Source organism: Aquila chrysaetos, chromosome 2, assembly GCF_900496995.4.
Source record: "Aquila chrysaetos chrysaetos chromosome 2, bAquChr1.4, whole genome shotgun sequence".
Lineage (NCBI taxonomy): Eukaryota > Metazoa > Chordata > Aves > Accipitriformes > Accipitridae > Aquila > Aquila chrysaetos.
In genome coordinates this window covers 6,267,696-6,291,109 of record NC_044005.1, presented here as the reverse complement: position 1 = coordinate 6,291,109, position 23,414 = coordinate 6,267,696, and the positions used below count along the sequence as shown (strand labels likewise).

General features: G+C 47.2%; 1 protein-coding gene and 1 long non-coding RNA gene across 2 annotated transcripts; both read right to left on the bottom strand.

The window, feature by feature from the left end:
* Positions 1-402: 402 nt before the first annotated feature.
* LOC115336226 lies at positions 403-2,303 on the bottom strand. The gene is made up of 3 exons (XR_003921663.1): positions 2,037-2,303; positions 1,343-1,435; positions 403-786 (listed from the first exon to the last, which is right to left on the bottom strand). It is a non-coding gene; the product is annotated as an uncharacterized LOC115336226 (long non-coding RNA).
* Positions 2,304-10,853: 8,550 nt separating this feature from the next.
* Positions 10,854-20,333, bottom strand: DACT1 (dishevelled binding antagonist of beta catenin 1). The gene is given in 5 exon segments (XM_030001479.2): positions 10,854-13,000; positions 13,002-13,585; positions 15,950-16,105; positions 17,637-17,769; positions 19,909-20,333. Coding segments are annotated over 5 exon segments (2,496 nt in total). The 5' UTR covers positions 20,257-20,333; the 3' UTR covers positions 10,854-11,725.
* Between the last annotated feature and the right edge of the window lie 3,081 nt (positions 20,334-23,414).

Below are 23,414 nucleotides of genomic sequence, written 5' to 3'. Positions count from 1 at the left end.
CTGGGTGATACTGATCTCTGCTGTGTTTTGTTATGAGAGCTTTGATGTAAGAGTCTCTGCCGAAGCGGCAGCCCCCTTTAGGGAACAAAGCCGCGGTCTAGGCAGGCTCTTCACCAGTTGTCCAAGTATTAGGTTCTTTTTCCCAGCTTCGGGCAACCCTATCGCTAACCTTTTCCTGTGACCTTTTGCAGGGAACCTTCTGCTCGTGGCCATCTGCGTCCTCCCCCTTTTCTTTTAAAGCATTCACCTGAGCGTTTGCAGCAAGCAATTACACACACACTGGTTTGCATCAGTCACAAAAGCTGTAAGCCTCCAATTAACCACCTCATGCCTTTTAATGATACAACGCTAAACAAGGAAGAGAATTAGAGGGAACATCCTCAGAAGTGGTTTGCAGCAGGACAGAGCAGTCTTTATTATTGTTTATATTAGGGTAGCACCTAGGAAACTCAGCTAGAGGCTGTGAAAACAAATAGAGAACTTGGGGAATTAATTTAATATGGAGAATTTATAGTCTATAGGACAAGACAGAGTAGGTGGATGAGGTGTAGTGTAATGAGGAGAACACAATGATTTTCTAAGGATCAGAATAACCTGCCAGCATCCTTCATTCGTCACTGCCAAGTTCCTGTATCCTCCCTCCTCGACACCACTTCAAGAGTGTGAATGCTGACAGAGGGCTCAATAGCAAAGATGAGTGCTGCTTTGACTCCCAGAAGACCCATGCTGCGAAGCGCAGGGGAACGCGTTGTCTCTGTCTTCAAAAGATAGCTGAAGATACTGCACCTGCTCAGAAGGTTTCAGGCAAAACAGCATTTCAGAGGAATTCACCAATTCAGCAAAATCTCAACAAGGTGAGTCAATTTTGCCCAGGTTCCCATGAAACTCGCACAGGGCTCCAAACATCAGAAACCTGCTGAGTTTCCTGCCTGGTCACCCATCTGGTTCCTCCACCGTTCAGGTTTCCAGGGCCCTGGGGCAGCCTGCTGCCAAATAGGCTGCTTCGCAAGAGGGGATTTTGCTGCTCCCACACTTCTCAGTTTGGGGTGTCCCAGGTATTAGACCATCTCAGGGAGGAAACACAAGAGCATCCGTAGATGGAGAGCCCATGAAACCCAGTAGAGAGGCTCAGCGCTCCAGAGATCGGCCCTTGAGACAGCCCACAGTGCAAGCTGGTGCACTGTTCTCTTTTGCAGAATTTCTACTTGGTCGTGTTTTGTTCCACTTTGGAGGGAATTCAGCCTAATTTCATCAAAACTAAACTTCTTCCCAGAACAGTATCATCTTTTTAAACCCATTCCTAGCAGACACCCTCACAGGACAGCTGCAGCCACTTATTTACCTCTCAACAGCAGCCTTTGCACATCAGTCCTGTTTCAGCTGCTCTCGGGTCAGAGGCAGAGAACTGTGTATCGTGTATAGCCCACCAGGAACACTGCAGGGATATACAAATCAAGTCAAATCTAAATTGTCTGGTCTGGAAGGCAGATGATACAAACTATCTTACAGTCCTACGAGCTCCCCAAGGGAGGAGAATGAGGTAAAATCTCTGCAATTTATCCATGAGCTTCTAATGGAAATACTTGATCTGCCTGAGGACTACATGCCTGATACTGCAAGTGACTACAACATAATGGGCTGACCCCAGGGCTCAGACCAGTTCATCAGACTCACAGACAAAGGAAATGAGGGAAAAGGAAGAGATTTACTTGGAAAAATCACTGCATAAATGACATTTTTTTCCTATGATTTGCTAGAAAATAGGGGGAACAGATTTTGGAAACACTGAGATGAGGCAATACCAAAACAAAAGAGACTGAAGGATACTTAAAGTATATGAGAGGGTTCTTGTTCTGCTTCATGTAACACTGGACATTTCTCACTGCTCATGGACCAAGAGATAGCAGCAGCAGCTGCTGTGCATAGACACCTTTGCTCACCGTGTTCGGTCACCAATAGGGTCCACTGGGAGCCTAATTTTATCTATGCTATGAGAAACATGTTTCCAGAAGTCTGTGTTGTCCCCAAAGACATACCTCCAATGTGTCGAGCAAGCGCCGAGGCTCCTCCTTGGGATGCAGCTGGGCGTGCTGTGAAAGCTGAGAGCTCCTGAGCACGCTGTGGGGAAGTTCTCCTGGGGAACATCTGTGGGAGATACTGACACCAGCTGTAGGGTTATGTGGGGCTTGAGCAACAAACCATCTGTCAAGACCTGCTTATTAGGATGTTTACTCAAAAAATTGGCCTTTTCATCAGTGCACCGTAAGTGGTTTCTGGAAGTAGCCCTGACCACCAAGAAAACGGTCTCAGAATCAATCAACAGGAACAAGAGTGGATCCAGCAGCCAGAGGAATCAGTTTCTAGCACAAGAACCAGCAACATTTTGCCCAGCTTCACAGCTCCCATTTGTCCATTTTGCTACCCTTCCTAATTGTAAGTCAGTAAATTATTTGGGTTTTTAGATTAATACCAGTGAGGATCCTTTGGCAGGACAAAGAGCCTTTTGTTTCCTTCCTCCATGCAAAAGCATTGACTCTCTGCTATACAGTAGGGATGGTGATTTATTATTTTTCACTTCTTTTGCTGTGTTTCCCGTCCATATCATGACGCTTGTGTTGAGAAGTTAATGAATGGGGGAAGCATGACAGAAAGAAAACCCACTCACCACTCACCTTTTTTTTCGAATATGAAATTCATTGCTTATTTCATATTTTTGTAATGGATTCACAAAGTTTACTTAGACCAAAGACGTTAAGTGCTGTGCTCTGAAGTCATGAGGACCACCCCCACAGCTGGATGACTTCAGATGAGAGTCAACAGGACAGAGGATGAAAGTTAAACAATCCCACTGTAGTGGCAAAGAAAAGGGAAGGGAGGAAGGCTCAGAGCACCCACATTACCGTGTACATGAGGCCATGCAGCCTACCCAGGGTGACGGTGGGCATCTGCAACAGGCCCGAGGAAGACACATGGTCTGAATCAAAAGTCAATGGCTCAGCAATAAAAGCCTCTCTCAGGGCTAAGACCATCCTTCAAGGGCAGCAAGTCTTACCCTAGATCAACACAGGAAAAAGAAAGCAGCGGGGACCACAGCAGAGATCACTATCTCCATGGCAGGGAAAGGGAGGGGAAAGAAAGGGAACTTGTCATTTAACAGTAATAATAAACATTTCTGAGCATGCTTCCTCCTCGCCCTGCAGGAGCATCTTCACCCTAAGCACTGATGGGCTTCAGGTGGGATGAGTCAGATCCAAACTGCCCAGTCACGATATCCCTGTCAGAAAAATATCTTGTGGTAGCTGTGGATTGTGCAGATACAGGGTTGCTTCAGGGTGTCCTGCACAGTGTTGAAGAGAGCGGTGTGTTGTTCCATACAAGCCACTCGGAAGACACCTGTAAAAAATGGATATGTTGCAGATGAGAAGGGAATAGTTTCTCTACCTTCCAAGCAACTGAACATTAAGGAAAACACTATCATGAGGTGTTTGACAGGAGAAACAAGCCAGAACTTCAGTTTCATTCAGCACTTGTGCTTTAATGCCAAGCCACAATTTATTTCATGAAGAAGAAGAAAAAAGCAGTAAAGGAAACACTTACCAGGATGAACATGCTTGCTGTGGCCTGGAGGCATGAAGGCGGCTTAAGCAATAGCAGAGATCAGGACATCCAAGTCAATGGCCAACACCGCCCTTGACCTCATCGGCCACCGCGTGAGATGGCTGCTCGCATGACGCAGTCAGGCGCTGCTCCTGTGGTTGGTACTATGGCCTTTGCAAGCTGCTCCAACAGGATTTACAGACTGTTCTCTTATCAAACCTGATGGATTTCCTCTCCCACTCCTTTCCCAGCCTTTGCCCTGCACTGGGAGATACAGAGCATGACGCAGCATTGAGGACTGACCTTATGTCTAGAAAGAAAAGGCCATCAGCATGATTTTGCCTTCCAAGGCTCTGGATTTTTAGCAAACTCCTACTCTTTCCTGAGTTCACCTTCCCGAGAGAAGAACAACTTCAGGAAATCGTGTCAGTCAAGAGTCCAGGAAAGAAAACTGTAATGCGATATAGGTCTAACCTGCAGAAACGCTGTGAAAGTCTCCTTTTACAGTGGGCCCTTCCAAAAGGAAACTAACCCACTGTAAATAATGTGTCTGGGAAGAGAAGACAAACTTTTAACCCTTCCCTTGCCTCTACTGTTTGCTCAGTCAAACTGCAGCTTTCCTTGAAGCCAGGCAAAGTCACCCTTTCTATGCTTCCTAGCTCTGTTCTCCAGCTCTGGGTAGCCCAGAGATCCCACTGTTTTGCTAATCCCACTGCCTGAAACTGGGATTCAAGTAAGATTAGCCAGGCACGTGAATGGGTGGTGCTCCAGACTCCACAGGTTTGGTGTTTGCGCCTGGCCTTCCCTGCCTGCATCATTCTCCCAGCTCCACCTGGACACCCAAGGGAAGGGAGCAAATGTAGAAAGGGTCATTCTGTCTCTTCCAGAGTGCCATTCCCAGGGCTTACACAAAGTCCTGCTACTGATACAGAGCACAAGCACGTTCGCTGTTATGTATCTCGAAGTGTTTTTAGCTCAGTGTCCTCAAATACAACAAATAACAAATGCATCTCTTCCTTTATAAGCACTTCTATTACTGCTTAAAGCACGGACTTAAGATAGATACTGCTTCTCCCAAGTTCAGATTAACAGTTTGAATCAAATTTCACCATACGGGGTCTGGCTCTTAAGGGAGAGCAGGGAGTCCTTCCAACATTAACCAAGAGAACTCACTGGGACAGCTTGTACAAACAGACATAGGACACTTGCAAACACAAGCTTAAAGACCTTGATCCACCAGCATTCCTGAGCATGTGCTTAATTCACTCCAGCCACGAAGTACCCAAAGCATGCGCCGAAATGCTTCACTGAGTAAGAATGGGCTTTAATCACATGCTTAAACACTTACTGCATGAGTACTTCAGAGATTAAGATTGATTAGGTCCTTCTCCTCCCTGTACCTCATGCTTCCCCTCCTCCTCATGAAAATCTCGTTTCTGAAGACACGAGGCTCACAGAGTGCAAGGAGACACAGGGAACATATTTTTCAACAGGTTGCAAATTTTCCAGCTTCCTGCCCTTGACCACAGAAGACCTGAACCCCTTCTGGGAGAAAACACTTTATTTGCTTACAAAGCCATTACATCATGAGTCCAAATCATATAGATTTTCCTTCGGTATTGTCATGAAAATCTTAGTTCCCAGGACTTCCAACTCCAACTCCTTTAAAAAGAACAAAAGACAGATTTTTCAGAGCTTGGCTCAGTGAAATCAAGTTATTAATGTTAATATACTTTATTGATCTTAAAGGAATACAGCATGGAAACAAAGGCCATTAACTGAGAGAGAGACTCTGTTTACATTAACAAGTCATTCAGCACAGAAGGAGCAGATCCAAACTAAGGTCCCCCCAAGTACAATACATGCAGTTCAAGTGTTTACTTCAGCCTAGATTTAGTCTGGTCCCCAAAGTCATTTGGACCAAACTTGTCCACATTTTTTGACTTGAAGCTATTCTAGGGAGCCGTCACTGGTTCAGACCCCCATGTCCCTGTCCAGGTAGAAGCACATTTGCTGTGCCCCTGGAGTGGACCATCTAGGTTAGCATTCCAAAGGCATCTAGCTAGCGTGCACCAAAACTGCTCTGCTGTCCAAACCAACACGCAGTAAGTGGAGACGACCATGGGATTCACTTCCAGACTGCTCTGTTGCTCCAAACAAAAGCCTGAATGTAGCCACAGTCAGAGGAAGAGAAAAACTCTCCAAGGACAGCAAAGTCCCAAGGCAGGGTGCAGTAGATGCGCTCTGTCACTAGGATGGTTCGTTTGGTTTGGAGGTCATCCACTTTTCCTACAATTTAGAAGCAACTGTAGGATGTAAAATTGCTGCCCAACAGTGACTTCCATGGTAGGCTATGGACTATATGGACTATGTCCGTAACAGTGTTTGCATTACAGGGGGACGATGCTCACCATAACAGAGGAGTTCAGCACAGACTGCCCGTGTGAAAGGGTGGATGAAATTATTCTGCCATAGGACAAGAGTGGCCAGAAACACATGTCCCTAGTTTGAATAAATGCTTGCTACCATCAGCCAAGCATGCAAAGTGAAGTTCTTTGCAAAGCAATGCAAAACTTGTCTTCAGCAGCAGTTGGGAGGACAAAAGACTAATAAATAGTGAGGAAATCCAATTGCATAGACAACTCCCATCAGCTACACCAAGATCATAGGACTACACGAAACGGTCTGCTGGGTCAGCAGGACGGTGCATCTCCTCCAGCTAATGGTGCTTCAGCAGTTGCAGGAAAAGACAATCTTTAGTGGGAGCACGCAAGCCTGGCCACTGTTCACAATCCATTCACCTCACACTCCTCCCAGCATCCACAGTCATTGACTGGGGATGGTAGAGCACACATCCTTCCCTACCTTCTCTGACTCCTTTGAACTTGCTGATATTGTATCTATCTGCCTCACTATTTCTTGTGGCAGCAAATTCCCTGCTACGTAAAAAAAGCACCTTCTATTATCCCTTTTAAATGGATCTCCCACTCATTTCCATATGTCTCCCCTCATTCCAGCATTTTGGACTTTTTTAAACCCCAGAGCAATTGTTTCTCACCACAGTGCTCCATCTATAATGTTTAGTTAGAGAAAGAAACATCATGCCACGCAAGGAGCCTCAACACAATTCCTTGGAGGTTCAGAGAAAAGCAAGTTTGAAACATGGACCTGGAGTTTATGAATTGTCTCCATTGGTTTGCAGTCTCTGTATCCCCTCTGCACTGTGCACAGGACACTGCAAGGAATTGAGAATGGTTCAGTTTTTTGTACTAGCAGCTCAGTTGTATGTATTATTGTTGGCTACTCCAAAGGTACATACTAGATGCTGAAGTTAGCTATTAAAAATGTCTTTAGCTGTTTCTGCTTCCTCAAAATGTTCATGTCCTTGTTCTCTCCTGTGAGAAAAATCACAGGCTGAGGGAGAGCCCTGCCCGGCACGGTGAGTCATCTGCTGAGTGGTGACCACGGCCAATAAAAGCCTTTGCTGCCCTTTGTGGGAGAAAGGGATGGAGGTCCCTCAGGGATGGCTCTGCTGGCTGCCACCTGAGGAGCGCCTGACCTTTCTCTGAGCCAACAAACAGATAGATTAGTGAAGGCACAGGAGAATCTGTTGTCAGTCCTTATCCAAGATGAACCCCATGCCAGAAGAAAACTAGAAAACTTGTAAGGGATGGACAGATTCCCTCTGAAGCCCCGGGACAGGGAAAGCTGCAAGGGGCTGGGACCTACAGGCTCTCTGCAAGCAGGAGTTGTGCTATGGAAGGTCAAAAACAGACCTGGCCGACTGGAGCTTATCACTTGTCCCAGTAAAGGGACAAGTCCCTCTTCCAGGACTTGGCCAGATGGTTAAAGCACCTTGGCAACCGGCAGTGCTGATAGTGGCCTTGATCATTTAAAGAGTACTGGAAGAAATGAGGCAGAGTCCCTCGGAGGACTCCGTTTAGCCCAGCCCAACTTACTGAGCTAGGCACTAGACTGGAACACCTCCTCTTTCAGCCTCTCCTGGAATAGAATCATAGAATAGAATCATAGAATCATTTAGGTTGGAAAAGACCTTCAAGATCATCGAGTCCGACCACCAACCATGCCCACTAAACCACGTCCTGAAGTCCCCCGTCCACTCGCTTTTTGAATATCTCCAGGGATGGTGACTCAACCACTTCCCTGGGCAGCCCATTCCAATGTTTGACAACCCTCTCAGTAAAAAAATTTTTCCTAATACCTAACCTAAATCTCCCTTGCCTCAACTTGAGGCCATTTCCTCTTGTCCTAAATACAGACGAAACAGGATCAGACCACTCCATTTATGGGACTCTCCATTCCCACCTTCCTTCAGACCCAGCTGTCCAAACCGGCCCATCGCGTTTCTCACGACAAGCGTGAGGTCCACAACAGAGGCCCCCCCACGCAGTTGGGAAGTCTAGGCACAACGCCAGGGCCTCTCTCCGACCCCGCACACACCAGACACAGCTTGCTTTGTGATCCGTTGACCCACAGCTGGTGGCTGGGGTTAGGAAGCAGAAGAGAGACCCAAAAAGCCGGCTGGAAGGCAGACAGCCCAGTGACACTCTCATGCCTTCCAGACGACAGCACCTCAGAGCGTGCGTGACGCCGATTCCTGCACTGGAAGAGATGGGACTTGGGAGGTGTGCAGCGACACTATATAACCTGAATCGCAAGAAATCCAGCTAAAGGGGTCTGCTCTTGTTCTTTACGTTAAGCATATGCTTCTGTACTTCCCTGCTCTCAGTTATATATGGAGCACAGGGGTAGCTAATCCCAAACCTCCCTGCCACAACCTGCCCCCACCTTGAAATAGGCCCCAGTGCAATGAAGAGAAATGTTCCCGCTTCAAACTTCCAAAGACTACCATAAACACTGGGGATAATTAAAACTTGAACATTATGAAAAATACACTGGCAAGGACTCAAGGCTGTGGAGCTGGAAAGCCAGGTAGCTTAAAGAAGTGCCAGATATTTAACTGGTCTCCAAGATTAGCAGATGTTTTTCAACCTAACGTTGCAAAAACTTACTAACTTAGATGTGTTTCCTAAATCAGAACCAGAGAACAGGATGTTTGCTGTGTATTGGGACCATATCAAGTACTTTTCCAGCACTATAAGATCTTTTATTTAGAAAAAAAAAGGGGGGGGGGGGCGGATAGAGAGAAAAAAACTAGTCCTGTTTAAAGGATTCTGAATGCTTACCTAAATCATATATGAAAAGGAAAATTCGTTCCCCAAACTGAGAAGACTCAGATGCAATTAAGATGGAGATAGCATCAACCCATTTCCCCGTCTGGTATTGAGCTATTCAGCAAGAGTACTGCAGAATACAGTGGTTGCAGCTGATACAGTCTTAGTGATATTTAGGTGGTTATTTTCTTTTTTTTTTTACTCAATTATCTAAAAAGAAACTATTCAGCAGCTCATTTTTGAAAACCAGTCTCTCTCACCTGGTACGAGACGATCTGCTATGGCACTGCAATTAAAAACTCATCATCCCAAAGCCACTGGTTTGTCTTCTCACCAGCGGCTCCTTTTACAGCCAGAGAGACATAGAGTGCACATCTGAAGATCCTCTCTCCTACTCCGCTACACCTTTGAGATTTGCAGGAATTTGCACATGTTTTTCTCGCTCAAAGAGAGATTATGTGGCATGATTAAGAGGTACTCTAGGAAAGAAGCTACTAGCTTTGACAAGCTTCTTGACATTCCCTTTGTTTGATATAACACCCATCGGTTATTAATGGGAATGCATTAAGCTGCTGCTTAGCCTTAGTAATGCCATGTTTAATAACAAACATTACTTCTCTTCCCCTCTCTGCAGTGGTAGCCATTGTCCAGTAATTTCTGGATGAATTATTCTGTATCAATATATAAAATTTTTATACATATATATATATATATATATATACACACACAAGCTGCTCTTCCATGTGTAAAGCAATGGGAGAGTTATGACCAGATAAGATGAGTTACAGCTTTTCCTGTATCATGAGAGATGGAAGTGCAAAGACTTTCTGGGTCACTGAATCCAGAACCTTGTGACCATACTGCAAGACCCCTTACAGAAACTGACATTCCTCTATTAAAAAAAGGAGAAAAAAAAAAAAAACAAGAGACATTTTATAGGTAGGGATTTACTACACTGCAGATTAAAAAATAAAATCTGCCACTTAGAAAAATCGTTACCACTGTCTCAGAAGCTGCTCCCGGAGGCATTTAATTCCGGGTGGATCTCTCCTTCCTACATTTGCAATGCAAGGAAACCTGAGAAAAAAACTGCTCTGCCTTTCAAGTAGGTGACAGCAGGAAGGACACAGAGCAACCACAAAGGAAGATGTCTGCTCAGCAGATCTTGCTATGGAACAGGCAGGCTGCACACACATCCCTGAAATTCATACCAGTCACAGCATCCACACCGCTTGTCTGTCCACTGCTTCACGGATGCCAGAGCAGAAGATGAACCTGCAGAAACCAGCCCAACCCCTGGGCCTGCTCCATCAGACATGCCTGCCATAAACCTCCAGCCTTCCCACCAGGCAGCTTCAAAACTGTTGCTGCAAAGGGAAGCAGTGCTGTCTACGGTCAGCTCCTTTCTCCTTTGCTGGCAGACTCACCTCCAGTCCTATGGGAAGAAAGAAACTGAGACAGAGCCCGGTGGGTGCCACAACTGTCACTTCTTTCCAAAACCTTGTCAGGGTTGTGATACAGTCAGCCACCATACCTAAAGAGGGCACCAGGGACCACAAGCCTATCCTCTCCTCCACCCAGCCCAGCTCCCAGAGCACACAGCTCTTGGGGATTCATTTACTGGACGTTTCAGAGGGACACCTGTTGCGTTACACAGATGTATTCGGTTACAGAAACCTACCATCTGCCCCTGTGTTGTACCAACCAAAGTCTGCAAGCACCCCTGACAGAGAGGAGGATTAACATCACACGTCCACCTGCTCCGCAACGTGAGCTGCCCATAAGCAACAACCTGAAGATGTCTCTGAGCTCCTAAATCCCACCTTGCCCTTAAAAAATGCAAGTTACGGGAAGATCAAGAGGAGCCAATGACAATCCAGTTCCCTCAAAGCACAAGTCACATCCACAGCAACATTTTAAACATTTTAGGCATGTTCCGCTTCCTGCAAGGCTAAATGCAGAGAAAGTTAACAGGTCACATCAGAGACATGTAAGTGGTGACAACACCAATATAAAACCATTGACTGGGTCTGCACCAATGTAACAAACTTTAAAAAAGTATTAAAACAGACTGTTTATTACAGCATATGATGTGTTATATTAATTTACACAATGATATATATATAAAAACAGCCATTGATGATGTACAGTAAATTGGACATCAACAGGAATATTAAAACTACTGATACTCATGCACGTGACATGCATATGTTTTTTTTTTTTTTTTTTAAAAGCAGTTTTACACAATATACTGAAGTTACTAAGCCTTGGTCAGTTGCTCCAACAGTTTACTCTGAACATCACTGCTATCCGCAGCGGGACTCCCAGGAGATCGGAGCAGAGTGCACTCCAGAGAAGGCGACTTAACCTCGGAGACAGATTGAACAGGAGCCCTTTCCTGGTGGGGGAAGGCTAGGGGAGGACAGGGGTGAGTTTCAAGAAGAGAATCAACAAGAAAAGAAAAAAAAAACAGGCCAGACTACCAGGAGGAAGAAGTTCAAGATGTGGCAACAGGAGCAGCAGAAAGGGACAAGCAAAAACATGAAGACCACCCACACTCCCTCCCCCTTATCCCCTAAAAACTTATGACCTTAAGCTGTCGATATCCTCTATAAGACCCAGAACTGGAAAAACTAGGCAAGGAAGATCCATTCCCAGAAACATTAGCCTTTTTTCAAAGCCTTCTGACACCATGCACTGGAGGCTGTTCACCACTGAAATGGCAGTGTTATGGTTTTTTTTTAAAAATGAGTATAATGGTCTTTTATTTCCACGTAAAAGGCACTAGTATCCACCCAAGTTCTGAAGACAAGTGACATAATTTACCTTAAGTTTTAAATATTTGTATAAAAAAAAAAAATCTGTGGAAATATGTACACAAAAGCACCTCGCTTCCGAAAGCAGAAGCAGATACATTCCACTGAGTCACCTCACTAGACGGTTGTCATGAGCTTCAGGGAGCCCGACCGAAAGCGGAGAATTTTCTTCTTGAGATTATGGGAGGCTTTGATTTTGACAAAGGCCTTTGCCGCATTTTCATGCAGCTCCGGTGCCGTGACCGTTTGGATGGGGAGCGTCTGGACAAACTGAGACCAAATAAGGCCCCCGCTCTCATCAGAGTCGCTGGTGGTTGTGCTCTCCCCTACGAACTCCACTTCGCTCAGGCTCGACTCGCTGTCTCCAAAGCAGTTCGTCGTGTAGTTGCTCTGCTCGTCCTCGCTCGTGTCCACCACGGTGGAGTGGAACAAGGACTCGCACTCCGCCGAGTACTCCGAGTCGCTGGCCACGTAGGCGTACGGGCTGACGTAGGGCAGGGGGACTTGCGAGTAGACCCCCACGCCTTCCCGCCGGTTCCTCCTCGCCCTCCGTAGGGCCTCCTCGTAGGAAATCTCCGCCGAGGACTTCCACCGGCGGTAGTCGGCCCGCTTGTGTTTAGGCTTGGCCACCACAACCTCTCGGCCATGCCCGTGGGATCGGACGGCGGATCTGTGGAGGCCAGCCTGCCGACTCTGGAGGCCCGACTCTGGCTGCAAGCCGCCGCCTCTCTTCCCCCGCGAGGAGGGTTTTTTCAGTTTCTTATTTGTATCCAACTCATCAGGAAAGCGGCACTTCTTGCCGACCGGCTTGGTTTTCTCCCGCAAGGTCTGCGAACCGTTTTCCAGCCCGTTGGCAAGGTGGGGCCTGTGTTTCAGGACGGAGCTTTTCAAAATCTTGACATTTCGGGTGCCTTTGTGAAGCTTCACGCTTTGCTGCTGGGCCGGTATGTACTGGGCGTTGACCAGCAACCCATCGTCCAGGCTCTGGGAGGAGGAGCCCTCGCTTTTGAAATCCAGCGCGGGCCTCTCCTCGACAGCGGGCGACGAGGAGCGAGCCGGCTGCAAGCCGCTCTTCAGCAGGATTTTTTTGGGAGGCTGGCTGACCCTGTTCTCCGGCTGCAGCACCACGGGCTTCCCTGGGCTCTCTTTGGGAGACGCGGCAAAAAGCTGGCCATTCTCCTTGGGGACGTCCCCTGCCGCGGCCGCTGCATTGCGGTTGAGCTCCGGAGGTGCCGGTTTGACGCCCCGTTGCAGGTGCTTGCTCTGAAGTTCGCTTGAAGCACCGGCCGGGAAAGCCGCCGGCAAAGGTGCCTTCCTACTCTCCAGCTGCTCGCCAGCCGGCTCCCTCGGCCTCTGCTTTAACGGGGAGGGTGCTGTGTGGTCCAGAGCGGTGGGTCCCACCAGAAGGCAAGGACGCTTGCTTGGAACTCTTCAGGTTCACGACATTACCGTGAGCCACCACCCCTGCAGGCTGCCTGACGCACATGCTTCCATGCCTCAAGATCCCTTTGGTGGGATCGGCGTTGAGACTCGTCCTGGGTTTGTTAGTCCTTACCGCGTGAGTCTTTTTCTGAACCAGGCTTAAGATGTAACCGTCTATCCTCTTGCTGGTGGAAGGGCACGGCGCCGGCCAGGAGCCTTGCGGCAGAAAGGCGTTGGCGGATTTTCCCGAGTCCGTTTCCGATCCGGCACAAACGTCGCTAATATCGCAAGCGAGCCTCTCCTCTTCTCGCTGGGGGTTTTCAGTCACGGGGAGAAGAAACATGGGACTCTGCACAGCTACCGCATGGAGTGGGCTGGGGTACCGGTAGACGTCATTCCCGTTTTTAGACACCAGATCGCACTGGTACTTTGGATGTACATCTGCAACGACATCGAGGGAATTTGAGTGCGGTGTGGACAAAGAGCGACAGACAGAGCCTGCGGTCTGGTCCTCATGCTGGCCTTCCTTATTATAGTCCATCCAGCCTATGAGATCTGAAAGGCATTTTAGAAGAGTTTAGAGAGCCTGCCACGGACAGTTCTGCTACGTTTTTCATGTGCCATCAAGGACTCCGGTCCCATCTACACATACGATGCAATGTTTATACTATAGCAGCACTGTTCAAACAGTAGAAACCTTGCAACCAGGGATGCCATTCAAGCGATACAAAAGCAGCGCTATCCTTCTGTGGGTCTCTTTATAACTGCATTTATGTAGGATTTCCCCCAATATGACTACACGGTTAGAAAAATAAAAATCACAGCCCTAATGAGAACATTTACATTGGTTTCAAACCTGTGCCTAGATCGCTAAGAGCGTCCTAATTTACATCCAAGCCACCCAGAAGTCTGTAAGGGTCTCTTATGTTTATATGTTACACAGTCACCTGTAAAACTCACTGCAGGCCTCAGCATGTATGAATTTTATATTTTGCTTTGCTAAATCGAAAGAGAAACATAAAAAATCTAGACAAGAGACCAATTAATTCTTTTAGCTTATTGACAAATTTCAATGACAGATTCTTTCAAGCCTATCTTGGGTCAGAAAAAATCCAGATTTAATTTTATTATTGTTATTATTATTATAATTACTACTATTATTATCATCAGAATTATTTTATAATAATGCTAATAATAATAACAGATGCTCCTTTTGAGCAATAAAGGGTTAAAGAATGGGAAACAGGCTCATCTTTCCACACAAGTACAAGGAGTGCAGGTCAATCCAGCTGACATCCTAGCCTTGGCTCTGCAAAGAGAGTTCTGTAAGAGAAATCCAGTGCGTTTCAAGATGCATGAGTCAGATTTAATAGCTAAGGTACTTATTTAGGAGGTAAGCGACCTTAGGAGCAGGTCTTCAATCCAAGCACCTAAGATTATTATTTTCTTAAGCTTATGTTGCCCTTGTCTTCTTGAGTAGGGGTACAATCTAAATGATCCTTCCAGGTCACTGTCAGTCCTGTTTTCTACCCTTGGGCTAGAAACTTCAACCAGGGTACTCAAATTTGAGCGCTCAGTGCTTATCACTTATCTAAGGCTTATTTCAAAAGAGGTCTCACAGACTTTGATAAAATTAGCTGATAGAGATGATGTTCCTGTGTGGGCAGGAGAGGAAGCATTGGGAAGTTAGGGGCAGGAACTTCCTCCAGATCACCTCACAGTTTTCCCACATTTCCTAAATTCTCTGTCAGAGTCAGGAAATGTTGCCAAATAGACTTCCTTGAAACATGCCAGTTTGTGAAATTTCACCTCTAAAAGTGAGACGGTATGATTAATGAGAGTTTTAGGGTTTTGTGATGTATACAGAAAGAAACAGCAATGCAATCTGCTGGAAATCCTTGTGGATACTTTTCTGTTGATGTATGGCCGATGAAGATCACATATACCTTACAGCAGGGAGCACTAAATTACCTCAAGCTGCTCGAAGGATAACTTAGAGGACTTCTCAGCATCTCAGAATGAATGTATCCCAGGCTGTATTTTCCCACTTTAGAGTTAGAAGAACTTGAATTATTTTGTCCTCGATTCACAAAAAAATCACTGTAAATTAACCTTAAAGAGCAGAATGGAAACTGGAAATACTATGGTTAGAAGCATCCTCCACAACCCAGAATGAACTAAGGCTTCTGAATGAGTATATATTGAATGAGCAATAACGCTTGATCACAAAAGTCCTACTGAAGTGTCCTTTCTGGACAACAAAGGAGGCCTTCCTATTTAACCATCCCACACGTTAAGGCTTGCATCTTCAGCCTAATGTCCAAGGAAAGTCAACAGCTCTCTGCCAAAGAGACAAAATACTTTCTCCCTGTTCATGATGTCTATTTGTCTATACTATATAAACGCAGGACACACCTCAGCATGGTCACCTGGGGGTTAAGGACCATCGGAACTGACAAAATGACTGCTACAAATAGACTGCTGTGCACCCTGACCTCCTAAAACCTGTAGCTAGCTCCTTGCTCTGTCACTTTAACGAGGACGTGGCTGCTGAGGTATCTTTCATTATTGCTATTTACTAAAAATGCTTTTCTAAAGGAAACCATGAGAAATTAGGCGACTAATGTGTTTTATGTGTATAGGTACCACTGCCCTCTACTGGGTAGAGCAGCTGTCATATTTTCACATGTTATTTTCATGTCTTTAGAGTGACATATTCACATGTAAGGCTGGACTAGTGGAGGGCAAACGGTCCTGCCTCATGACCCATGTACATGACAGGCACTGGAATCTTTTCAGAGCACAATACATCAAATGAAAGGAAGAAGGGTTAATCCAACCCAGATACTCCTGAGGCAGTATTTCCAAAGCCAAAGCCACCTCCTGGAGTATGATGTATTCGACCTGCTTTTACTATACCTGCAGATTTAGGGCGTCCATCTGAGATATTCAGTGTTGCCTCCAAAGGGCTGCAAAAGCAAGTGCTAGAATGGCAACTGGATAAACACTCACTGAAGACAGAGTTAGATGAATTGGAGAGCGATCCAGAAGCTCCATCACTCAGCTCATAAAACCCTATAAAAATAAGAGTTTGGATTTATATTAGTTATGTCTACACAAAGTTACCATTTGTGTCCCTAGAAAGGCAGTCAAGCTCATGTTTATGTTGGCTTACTCTATTGCAATTAGTTATGGGACTTCATTCAGTCACCCAAAAAACAGTGCACAATTTAGTAATATCCTCATTGCTATGAAGGATTCCGTTTAAAAGTAAAGCACTTAAAAGTAAAAAAGCAGAACTTTACTTAGCATATGGAAATTTGAACTTTTTTTTAACCTTTACAGGGGTTTCCACATTTTAGCAAGAAAGATCCAGGCTGTGTTTGACACCCCATTCATTTAATAGTGTATTATACTTCCAAGACAAGCTCTCCAGCTACTACTGGACTACAAAATTTTTACCAAGTGCTGAGCCCAATGCTATCCATTATTTTCATCAAAGTTCTGGAGATAAACGGTGGATGACATGGAAGAAGGAAAATGGTAAATAATGTGCAGGCACAGAAAATTTTATTTCTCGGTAAACTGGGTCTACTCAAGAAAAATATGACATACCATCATCAAGATTTAAATTTAGGAAAAAGGAATGCAGGGCATGTCTACAGAATGGGGATGTACCCTGGAAAACAATAATCCTGAAAAGGACTTAGTCAGCATGGAAAAGCAGCTCAATCAAGCTTAATGATATGGCAAAAAAAGCTAATGAGATTGTTGGATGTACAATGAGACTAATGAATAGCAGTAGGGAAATGACTTCAGCAGTCTGTACAGCACTGGTAAGAAAGACATTGGAACGGTATGCCTAGTCCTCGACTCCAGCACGCTTAAAACAAAGCTAAAAAATTGGAAAGAGGCCACAAAGCTATTTAAGAGCTTGGAAAAATGCCTTAAAACAAATGACTTAATGAACTTGACCTGTTTAGCTCATCAAAAAGAGTCAGGAATTATACTCTATAGCACCTCCAAGAGGAGAAAAAGCTGGGTACTAGAAAAGACCTTAGCCTATGGGAGAAAAGCGTATAAAAAAATCAGTGATGGAACAAGTCAAATTCAGATTAGAAATTAGCAATAGTTCTAACAATTGCAAGTTGGTGGATTCTTCACTTTTTAGTGTCTTCAGAACAAGTCAAGATGCCTCTAGGAAAGGTTCCCATAGTTAAATACCACTTACTGGCTTCAACACAGTTAGAATGAGATGAAATTCAATATATGGGGGATCAAACTGTTTGATTCAGTGTTCCCTTCTGGCTGTAAGATCAATTTTGACACGTTCCTCCTGCTGGTAGTGCTTCCTTTCACCATTTTTCCTGCAGCCTCCTTCCTAATATGCAGCAGAGTTAGAACTTTTTTGAACTAATTGGTGGGTGGCCTTGGAAAAAAAATAAAATGCCCCAAACACTAAAAATCTAATTAAGCTTGAAATGCTTCTCTGAATATGTTGTCTATAAACAGCAACGTTTCCAGTGGTAGGTGAACTTTGCTAGTAGGCATCGAGTTTAATTCCAGGTACCAAGAGAGGCTCCATTTTGCTGAATATTGGCCTTACCTGAACTTGGACGACTGTCTGTCTCAAGGTGTTCATCTGTCGTTTTTTCCACGTCCAGGCGGAGATCACTTATTTGCTTATCTAGCTCTTGTAACTGATTTAGTAGGCCGGCGTCCCTCCTCCTCAAGCAGTTCTGGATAACAAGAAGACAAACATCAGCTCCTTCAGTGAGGCAGACATGAAGGGGCTCCAAAGACAATCAGTCTTCTCCATCTGAGCATCGTGGAAAGACCTTGTCGATACTCTTTTATAAAAAAACCAAAACAGAACAAAGCCCTGAAATACTAGATAGACGCTCTGGATAAATACTTAACTGAAGAATTATGCAGGCACTTCATTCCAGCCCCTTCCAGCCAGTTCTACATAAAAAGCACGCTCCACAATTTAGGAAGACCAACACGGTATGTTGGCAAAGTAAGTGCTCCTTCGCAGGACCACAGCTGTAACAACAAAGCTGTACTGTATGATACGGTCAAACCAGACCTGTGCACATGAAACGGGCTACTTCGGTGAAAGCACAGCTTTGCCAGTGTAATAGGGGACATTCACCACCACAGTGACGTTAGTCAGAGACCAAATCTCTTCACACAATGGGAAGAAACAGCTCTGCCAACAAGTGCCTGCAGTATGGCAACCACCTTGTTCTGCTGCACGTTATGAGCTTACAGTCTACCACATAGACAGCAAGATTCCCAGGGCTGGGATCACAGCCCTTTTATTAGTTTTGCAGTGCAGCAGGAAGGAAGAGTAATTCTTCCTCTTCTCCCATTATAATTGTATAAAATTGCTGTGAGATGAATTTTAAGGCTATTTATGAAGGTAATTTGATGGCATAAAATAAGCAATAAGAAATGATTTTGTAAGGCACTCATTAACCCACGGTCAACGCAATCAGTTTCCCTGTGTGTATTATAATGTTGCTTATCCATCATCTGTTCAGCTGCATACCCTTTAATTGTTCTGGCTACGGGGAAGGCAGGAGGGGGGGGCAGGAGGAAGGTTTATCTCTCTTTTTTTTAAGTGCATCATTTGATCCGTGCCCAGCAGTGCTCTGATACGCTCATCGCAAAGAGTTTTGATGCTCATAACTGGACTAGTTCTAAGCCCGTTAAATCCAGGACAACCTTTCCCCTGGGGTGGGCCAGCCCTCAGGCAAAGGGAAACCAAACCCTAACAGTATTAGCGAGGCTGTTTGAAGACGCTGTGCTGGCATTGAACACCATCCTTGGAGAAGCAAAGGGACGATCCCAGGTCTTCTCCTACATTTCTGACGGGGAGCCGGGACCCGGCTGGAAGGAAGGAAGCCCGGCCGGCAGAGGTGATGGGTTCCAGGGGTAACTCGCTGCGCCACCTAATGCCACCAGCGTCCCCCTCCCCCAGCGAGCACCGCATCTGGCTCCAATCTGCAATGTCAAGTGCACAAATTAAAGTGCTACCACAAATCCCCCTGGTTTTGGGGTTGGGGTTTGGGGTTTTTTTGGGGTTTTTTTTTTTTGAGTAATGATTCCCTGGTCCTTCACTACGGCTCTTTGGCAGCCAGCCCCTTCTCGGCAGAAAAATGATTTATTTCTATCTTTTAAAGGAGGAAATAAGCCTAAATGAACTAAGGCAGAAGGCTAACAAGAAAAAAAGGGGGGGGAAAAGCGGGGTGTTGGGGAAAAGAAGAAATCAGGCAAATAAATCACGCAATCCAACTTCTCCCTGGGTGAAAGCAAATGCTGAGCCGTGCACAAAGACCGCCAGGCACAGCTGTACGCTATTTTCATTGAAAAATGATCTGCCGCTTCATGCCGCCCTCCGTCTCTTCCCACACCAGCGCCAAAGCGCGTCCTTCAACAAAAGCATCCCTTCTTTTAAGGGGCCCGATCCCGCCCGTTACCTCCCCTCGGGGCTGCGACCCGGGAGCTCGCTCCCAACTTCCATTCAAGGCAACGGCAGCGCCTCTCTTGCCTTGAATGGAAGTCGGCCGGCCGGCCCGGCTCTGGAAACCGAAGGGAAACTCTGCAGCCCCCAGCTAAAACGCCGCTAAAACCCGGCCGTCACCGATCTGTCACCTCTTCGTGCTTTAAACCCCCGCAGGCTGCTCCCCGCCGCCTATCACCCGCACGCCCGGTCGGCTGGGACGCTGCGCCGGCGGTGACAGCGGCGTGGGGATGGATGCCTCCCCTTCGGGGCACCCCCGCCGTCGTCCCCAGCCCCTTCCTCGCCCCTCCGCGGCTCGCACCGTCCCGCGGGGACCGCCACGGGAGAGCATCTCCCCCCCCCAGCTCACCAGCTGCCTCCTCAGGAGGAGGATGTTCTCCTCCAGGAACTTCTCCTCCAGGCTGCGAGGCGACGGCCCCTCGCCCGGCGGCTCCCCGCGGCCGCCCTGCGCCCCGGGCACGGCCCCCGCCGGCCGCCTCAGCAGGAGGCTCTTCACCAGCAATTCCTGCCGTTGCCTCAGGTATTCCAGCTCGCCCAGCCCGGCTAACGTGGCCTCCAGCCGCTCCCGGGTACGCTGCCGCTCCGCCTCCGCTTCGCCTTTCTCCCGCCAGCGCGCATCGGGCTCCCGCGGCCCTCCCGCCTGCCCCGGCCCCGCCACGGCGGCGGCGGCGGCGGCTGCCGCGGGGCTCGCCTTCATCGCAGGGGGGGGCGGCCGCGCTGCTTACAGTCCCCCCTGCCCGCGGGGGGCCAAGCGCCGCCGAGCGCCCGCTCGCCGCCTCCTCCTCCCCGCCGCCGCCTTCTGCGAATGGGCCGCGCGCCCGTCTCCCTCCCCTCTTCCTCCTCCCCCTCGCCCTCCCCCCTCCCTCCTCCCCTCCCTCCTTCCCTCCCTCCCTCCCCTCCCCTTCCACGCCCGAGGTCGCCTTCTTCTCTCCTCCTCCTCCTCCTCCTCCTCCTCCCGCCCTCCCTCCGCCTCCCCCCACCCCCATCGTGTCCCCCCCACCCCCCCCCCCAACCCCGCGGCGGGGTGCGGGAAGGTGGGGTACGCGCTGACTTCTCCAAAAACTCCAGCGGTGACCTCCGGAGCCTCGCACGGTATAGTGACGGGCCATCGGCAGCGCTTTGGGGTGCCGTGTTGCTTATACGGCCCGACACGTCCGAGAGCGGGAGCGTAAATGGTGCATCTGGGGGGAAAAAAAATAAAAAAAATAAAAAAAAAATCCTGGCCTGAAGAAGTGAGGGGGTAAGGAGAGGGTAGGGAAAAGTGGAAAGCAGGGGAGAGCGTGGCAGTCCTCGCTGGTCCACAGCGTAGGTACGAGGACCAAAGCACCAGCGAGGTGTTGCTTCAAAGGCCGTTCGAGTCGACTAGCCAAAAAAAGCCATAATGAAGTGGACTTCCTAACAGCATCTAGACTAATTGCAGCAAGGGATCTGCAATTAGGTTTTCAACGGGCACGCGGTGGAAAGGGGGGCGGGGGAAATGCAGATGCCGAAGAAAAAAAGAAAAATGTTAGTATCAAAATAGAGCAAAAACTGAGTTGCAGACATGTTCTGAGGGAGGAGAGTGGAAGAGGAAGAAGAAAGCATTGAGGGAGCCCTTTACAATATGGGGTTTGTTTGGAAAGATGTGAGCCTGCCGTACAGCAGCTCTCACAGACGTTATGAGCATAATGAAATGCTCTTTCCTCCTCTCCCTCTGTTCCTCAGAAGATTATGATTGTTTGTGGTACTGAGAGGTCTCAGATGAAATTCGTCTCCCTACTCCCATGCTTTTTGCAGTAGACAATACATTGCAGTGTGCCATACACCTACTTGATCCGTTGTAGGTGTTGGTTCATGTTCCAAGAGCCCGCAGCTGACACAGATCATTATTTCACCATCTTCTTAAACCAGTGTAAAGTGCTTTCTAAAAAGGATATCCATTTTCCTCCTGCAGCTTATAACCAGCCCCTCGGTCCCTCCCAAATGTTGGCCCAAATGTACGTGAGGCCACACGCATCAGCTCAGAGATGGTCGAAGTTAAAGCTAGCTCCATTTCTTTTTGCTTTTGATCTCTTCCCAGAGCTGGTTCACCACACAGCCATGTCAGCAGAGTGCATCTATGTTAATGTTTTAGTTTGGATTACGAGTGCCTTTTTGAACCAAGTCTCTAGGTCGTTCCGGCTTACCATGCTGTGATTCACATCGCAGAGGGATTTTAGAACAAATGATCTGAGCTGATTTGGGGTAAGACAAAAGCAGAAGAAGGGAGCACACCTAAAGCACTCCAACCGCTAATGGTTGTCCATTAATGGACATTCGGTCTGCGGGACGAGAACACAACTAGCCCGAAGTAACACCCTTGAAATAATTACAGCGTGGATGGCAGGTCCTCAGTCCAGTCCTACTGCTCGGTAAATCCATGCCTGCTATGCTGTCCTAGCTGCTGATGTAGACATGGATGTATGTGCCAGCAAAAGGGGGGAAGTGAGGCGGCACAGGAATAAGCGGCCAGAGAAGGCAGGGTGAGACCTTTGGGGAGCAATGTCACTGCCAGATTCAAGAGACCATGAAATTGCAGCCACAGAGAGAACTGACAAACACTGAAAGGACAAGGGATGCCCGAAGGGCAAAGGATTGACTGAGGTTGCTAAGCAAAACTGGAAATAAAACCCAAGTCCCATACTGGACCACAGTCTCTCTACTCACTTTATATATCTGGGCCCATAAAAGGCCCAGAATTAGGTTCAGCCCCTGCCCTACAACCTACAGGGCACCGCTGCTGACCTAAAAACCTGCTCCATGGCTTTCTCTCCCGCGTGCAGCTTGGCACGCAGCACCCTCTGAGCATGTTTATGCTGAAAGCTGTGTTGCAATGCAGAGTTATTTTCCCAAGCGGGTACCAGAAGCTCTCCAGATATGGAAGCAGAGAGCTCCCACATTTTCCTTCACCCTTTTTAGCCAGATTTTACATGTAGCTCGGTGCCTTCTATGCGTTTGTACACAAAAGCTTCATGCAATATTTACGCAAAGCTATTTCAACTATTTCTGCGCTGTTGTTCACTGTGCAATGTAGACGTTGCTTCAAAAATAAATTGCAGCGCTAAATGAAATCTGTCTTAATGTTCAGATTTATTTATCTTGCCACTTAGCATTTGGTAGATTTCGGTCTGATTCCTCCCTCCCAAGTCGCCTCTTCTGCTCTGAGGAGTATAAGATACTGCTCGTCTCCTGTACTCTCCCTGCTGACATTTCTGTGTTCATCCTTTGCAGTGCATCGGTTCCAGGAAGGAAAAGAAACACAAGAACTGCCAAAACAGTCAACTGCCTACATCACACGGAGAGGAGAATGCAGCTTCGACTGAACCAGACTCACTGTGCGGCTAGGATCAGCGAAGAGGAAGGGAAGGGGAATCTGAAGAAGAAGAACTCGGGTTTCTCCCCATAGATGAAGGAATAATGGGGTGCCAGAGAAGCAGTGGGAATTAGGAGGCTGGACAGCATGGGAGAAGGAGATGTGCAAGTGAGCAGCCAGCAAGACATGCCAAATTACGTGAAAAATAGAAGGAAAACAAGATGTGACCAAAGACACCACGAGTGAGGGGAGGGCCACAGAAGACTATTCAAGAACTAGGATGCAGCTCAGCAGAGTCTAGGTCCTGGACACAAGGGGAGGGAGAGCCAGGAAAGGCAGGGTTTGAAGGCAGCAGAAAGACTAAAGAGAATGAGCATAAAATACAGTCCCTTTAATTTAGTGAGGAAGGCACCGTTCAGAAAACAACAAAATAAAAGAGTGCATAAGCAGCAAGAGAAAAAGTCTGGCGATAGGTGGTGGAATATAGATGAAAGACAGAACCAGAAGAGGACAGTAAGGTGAGA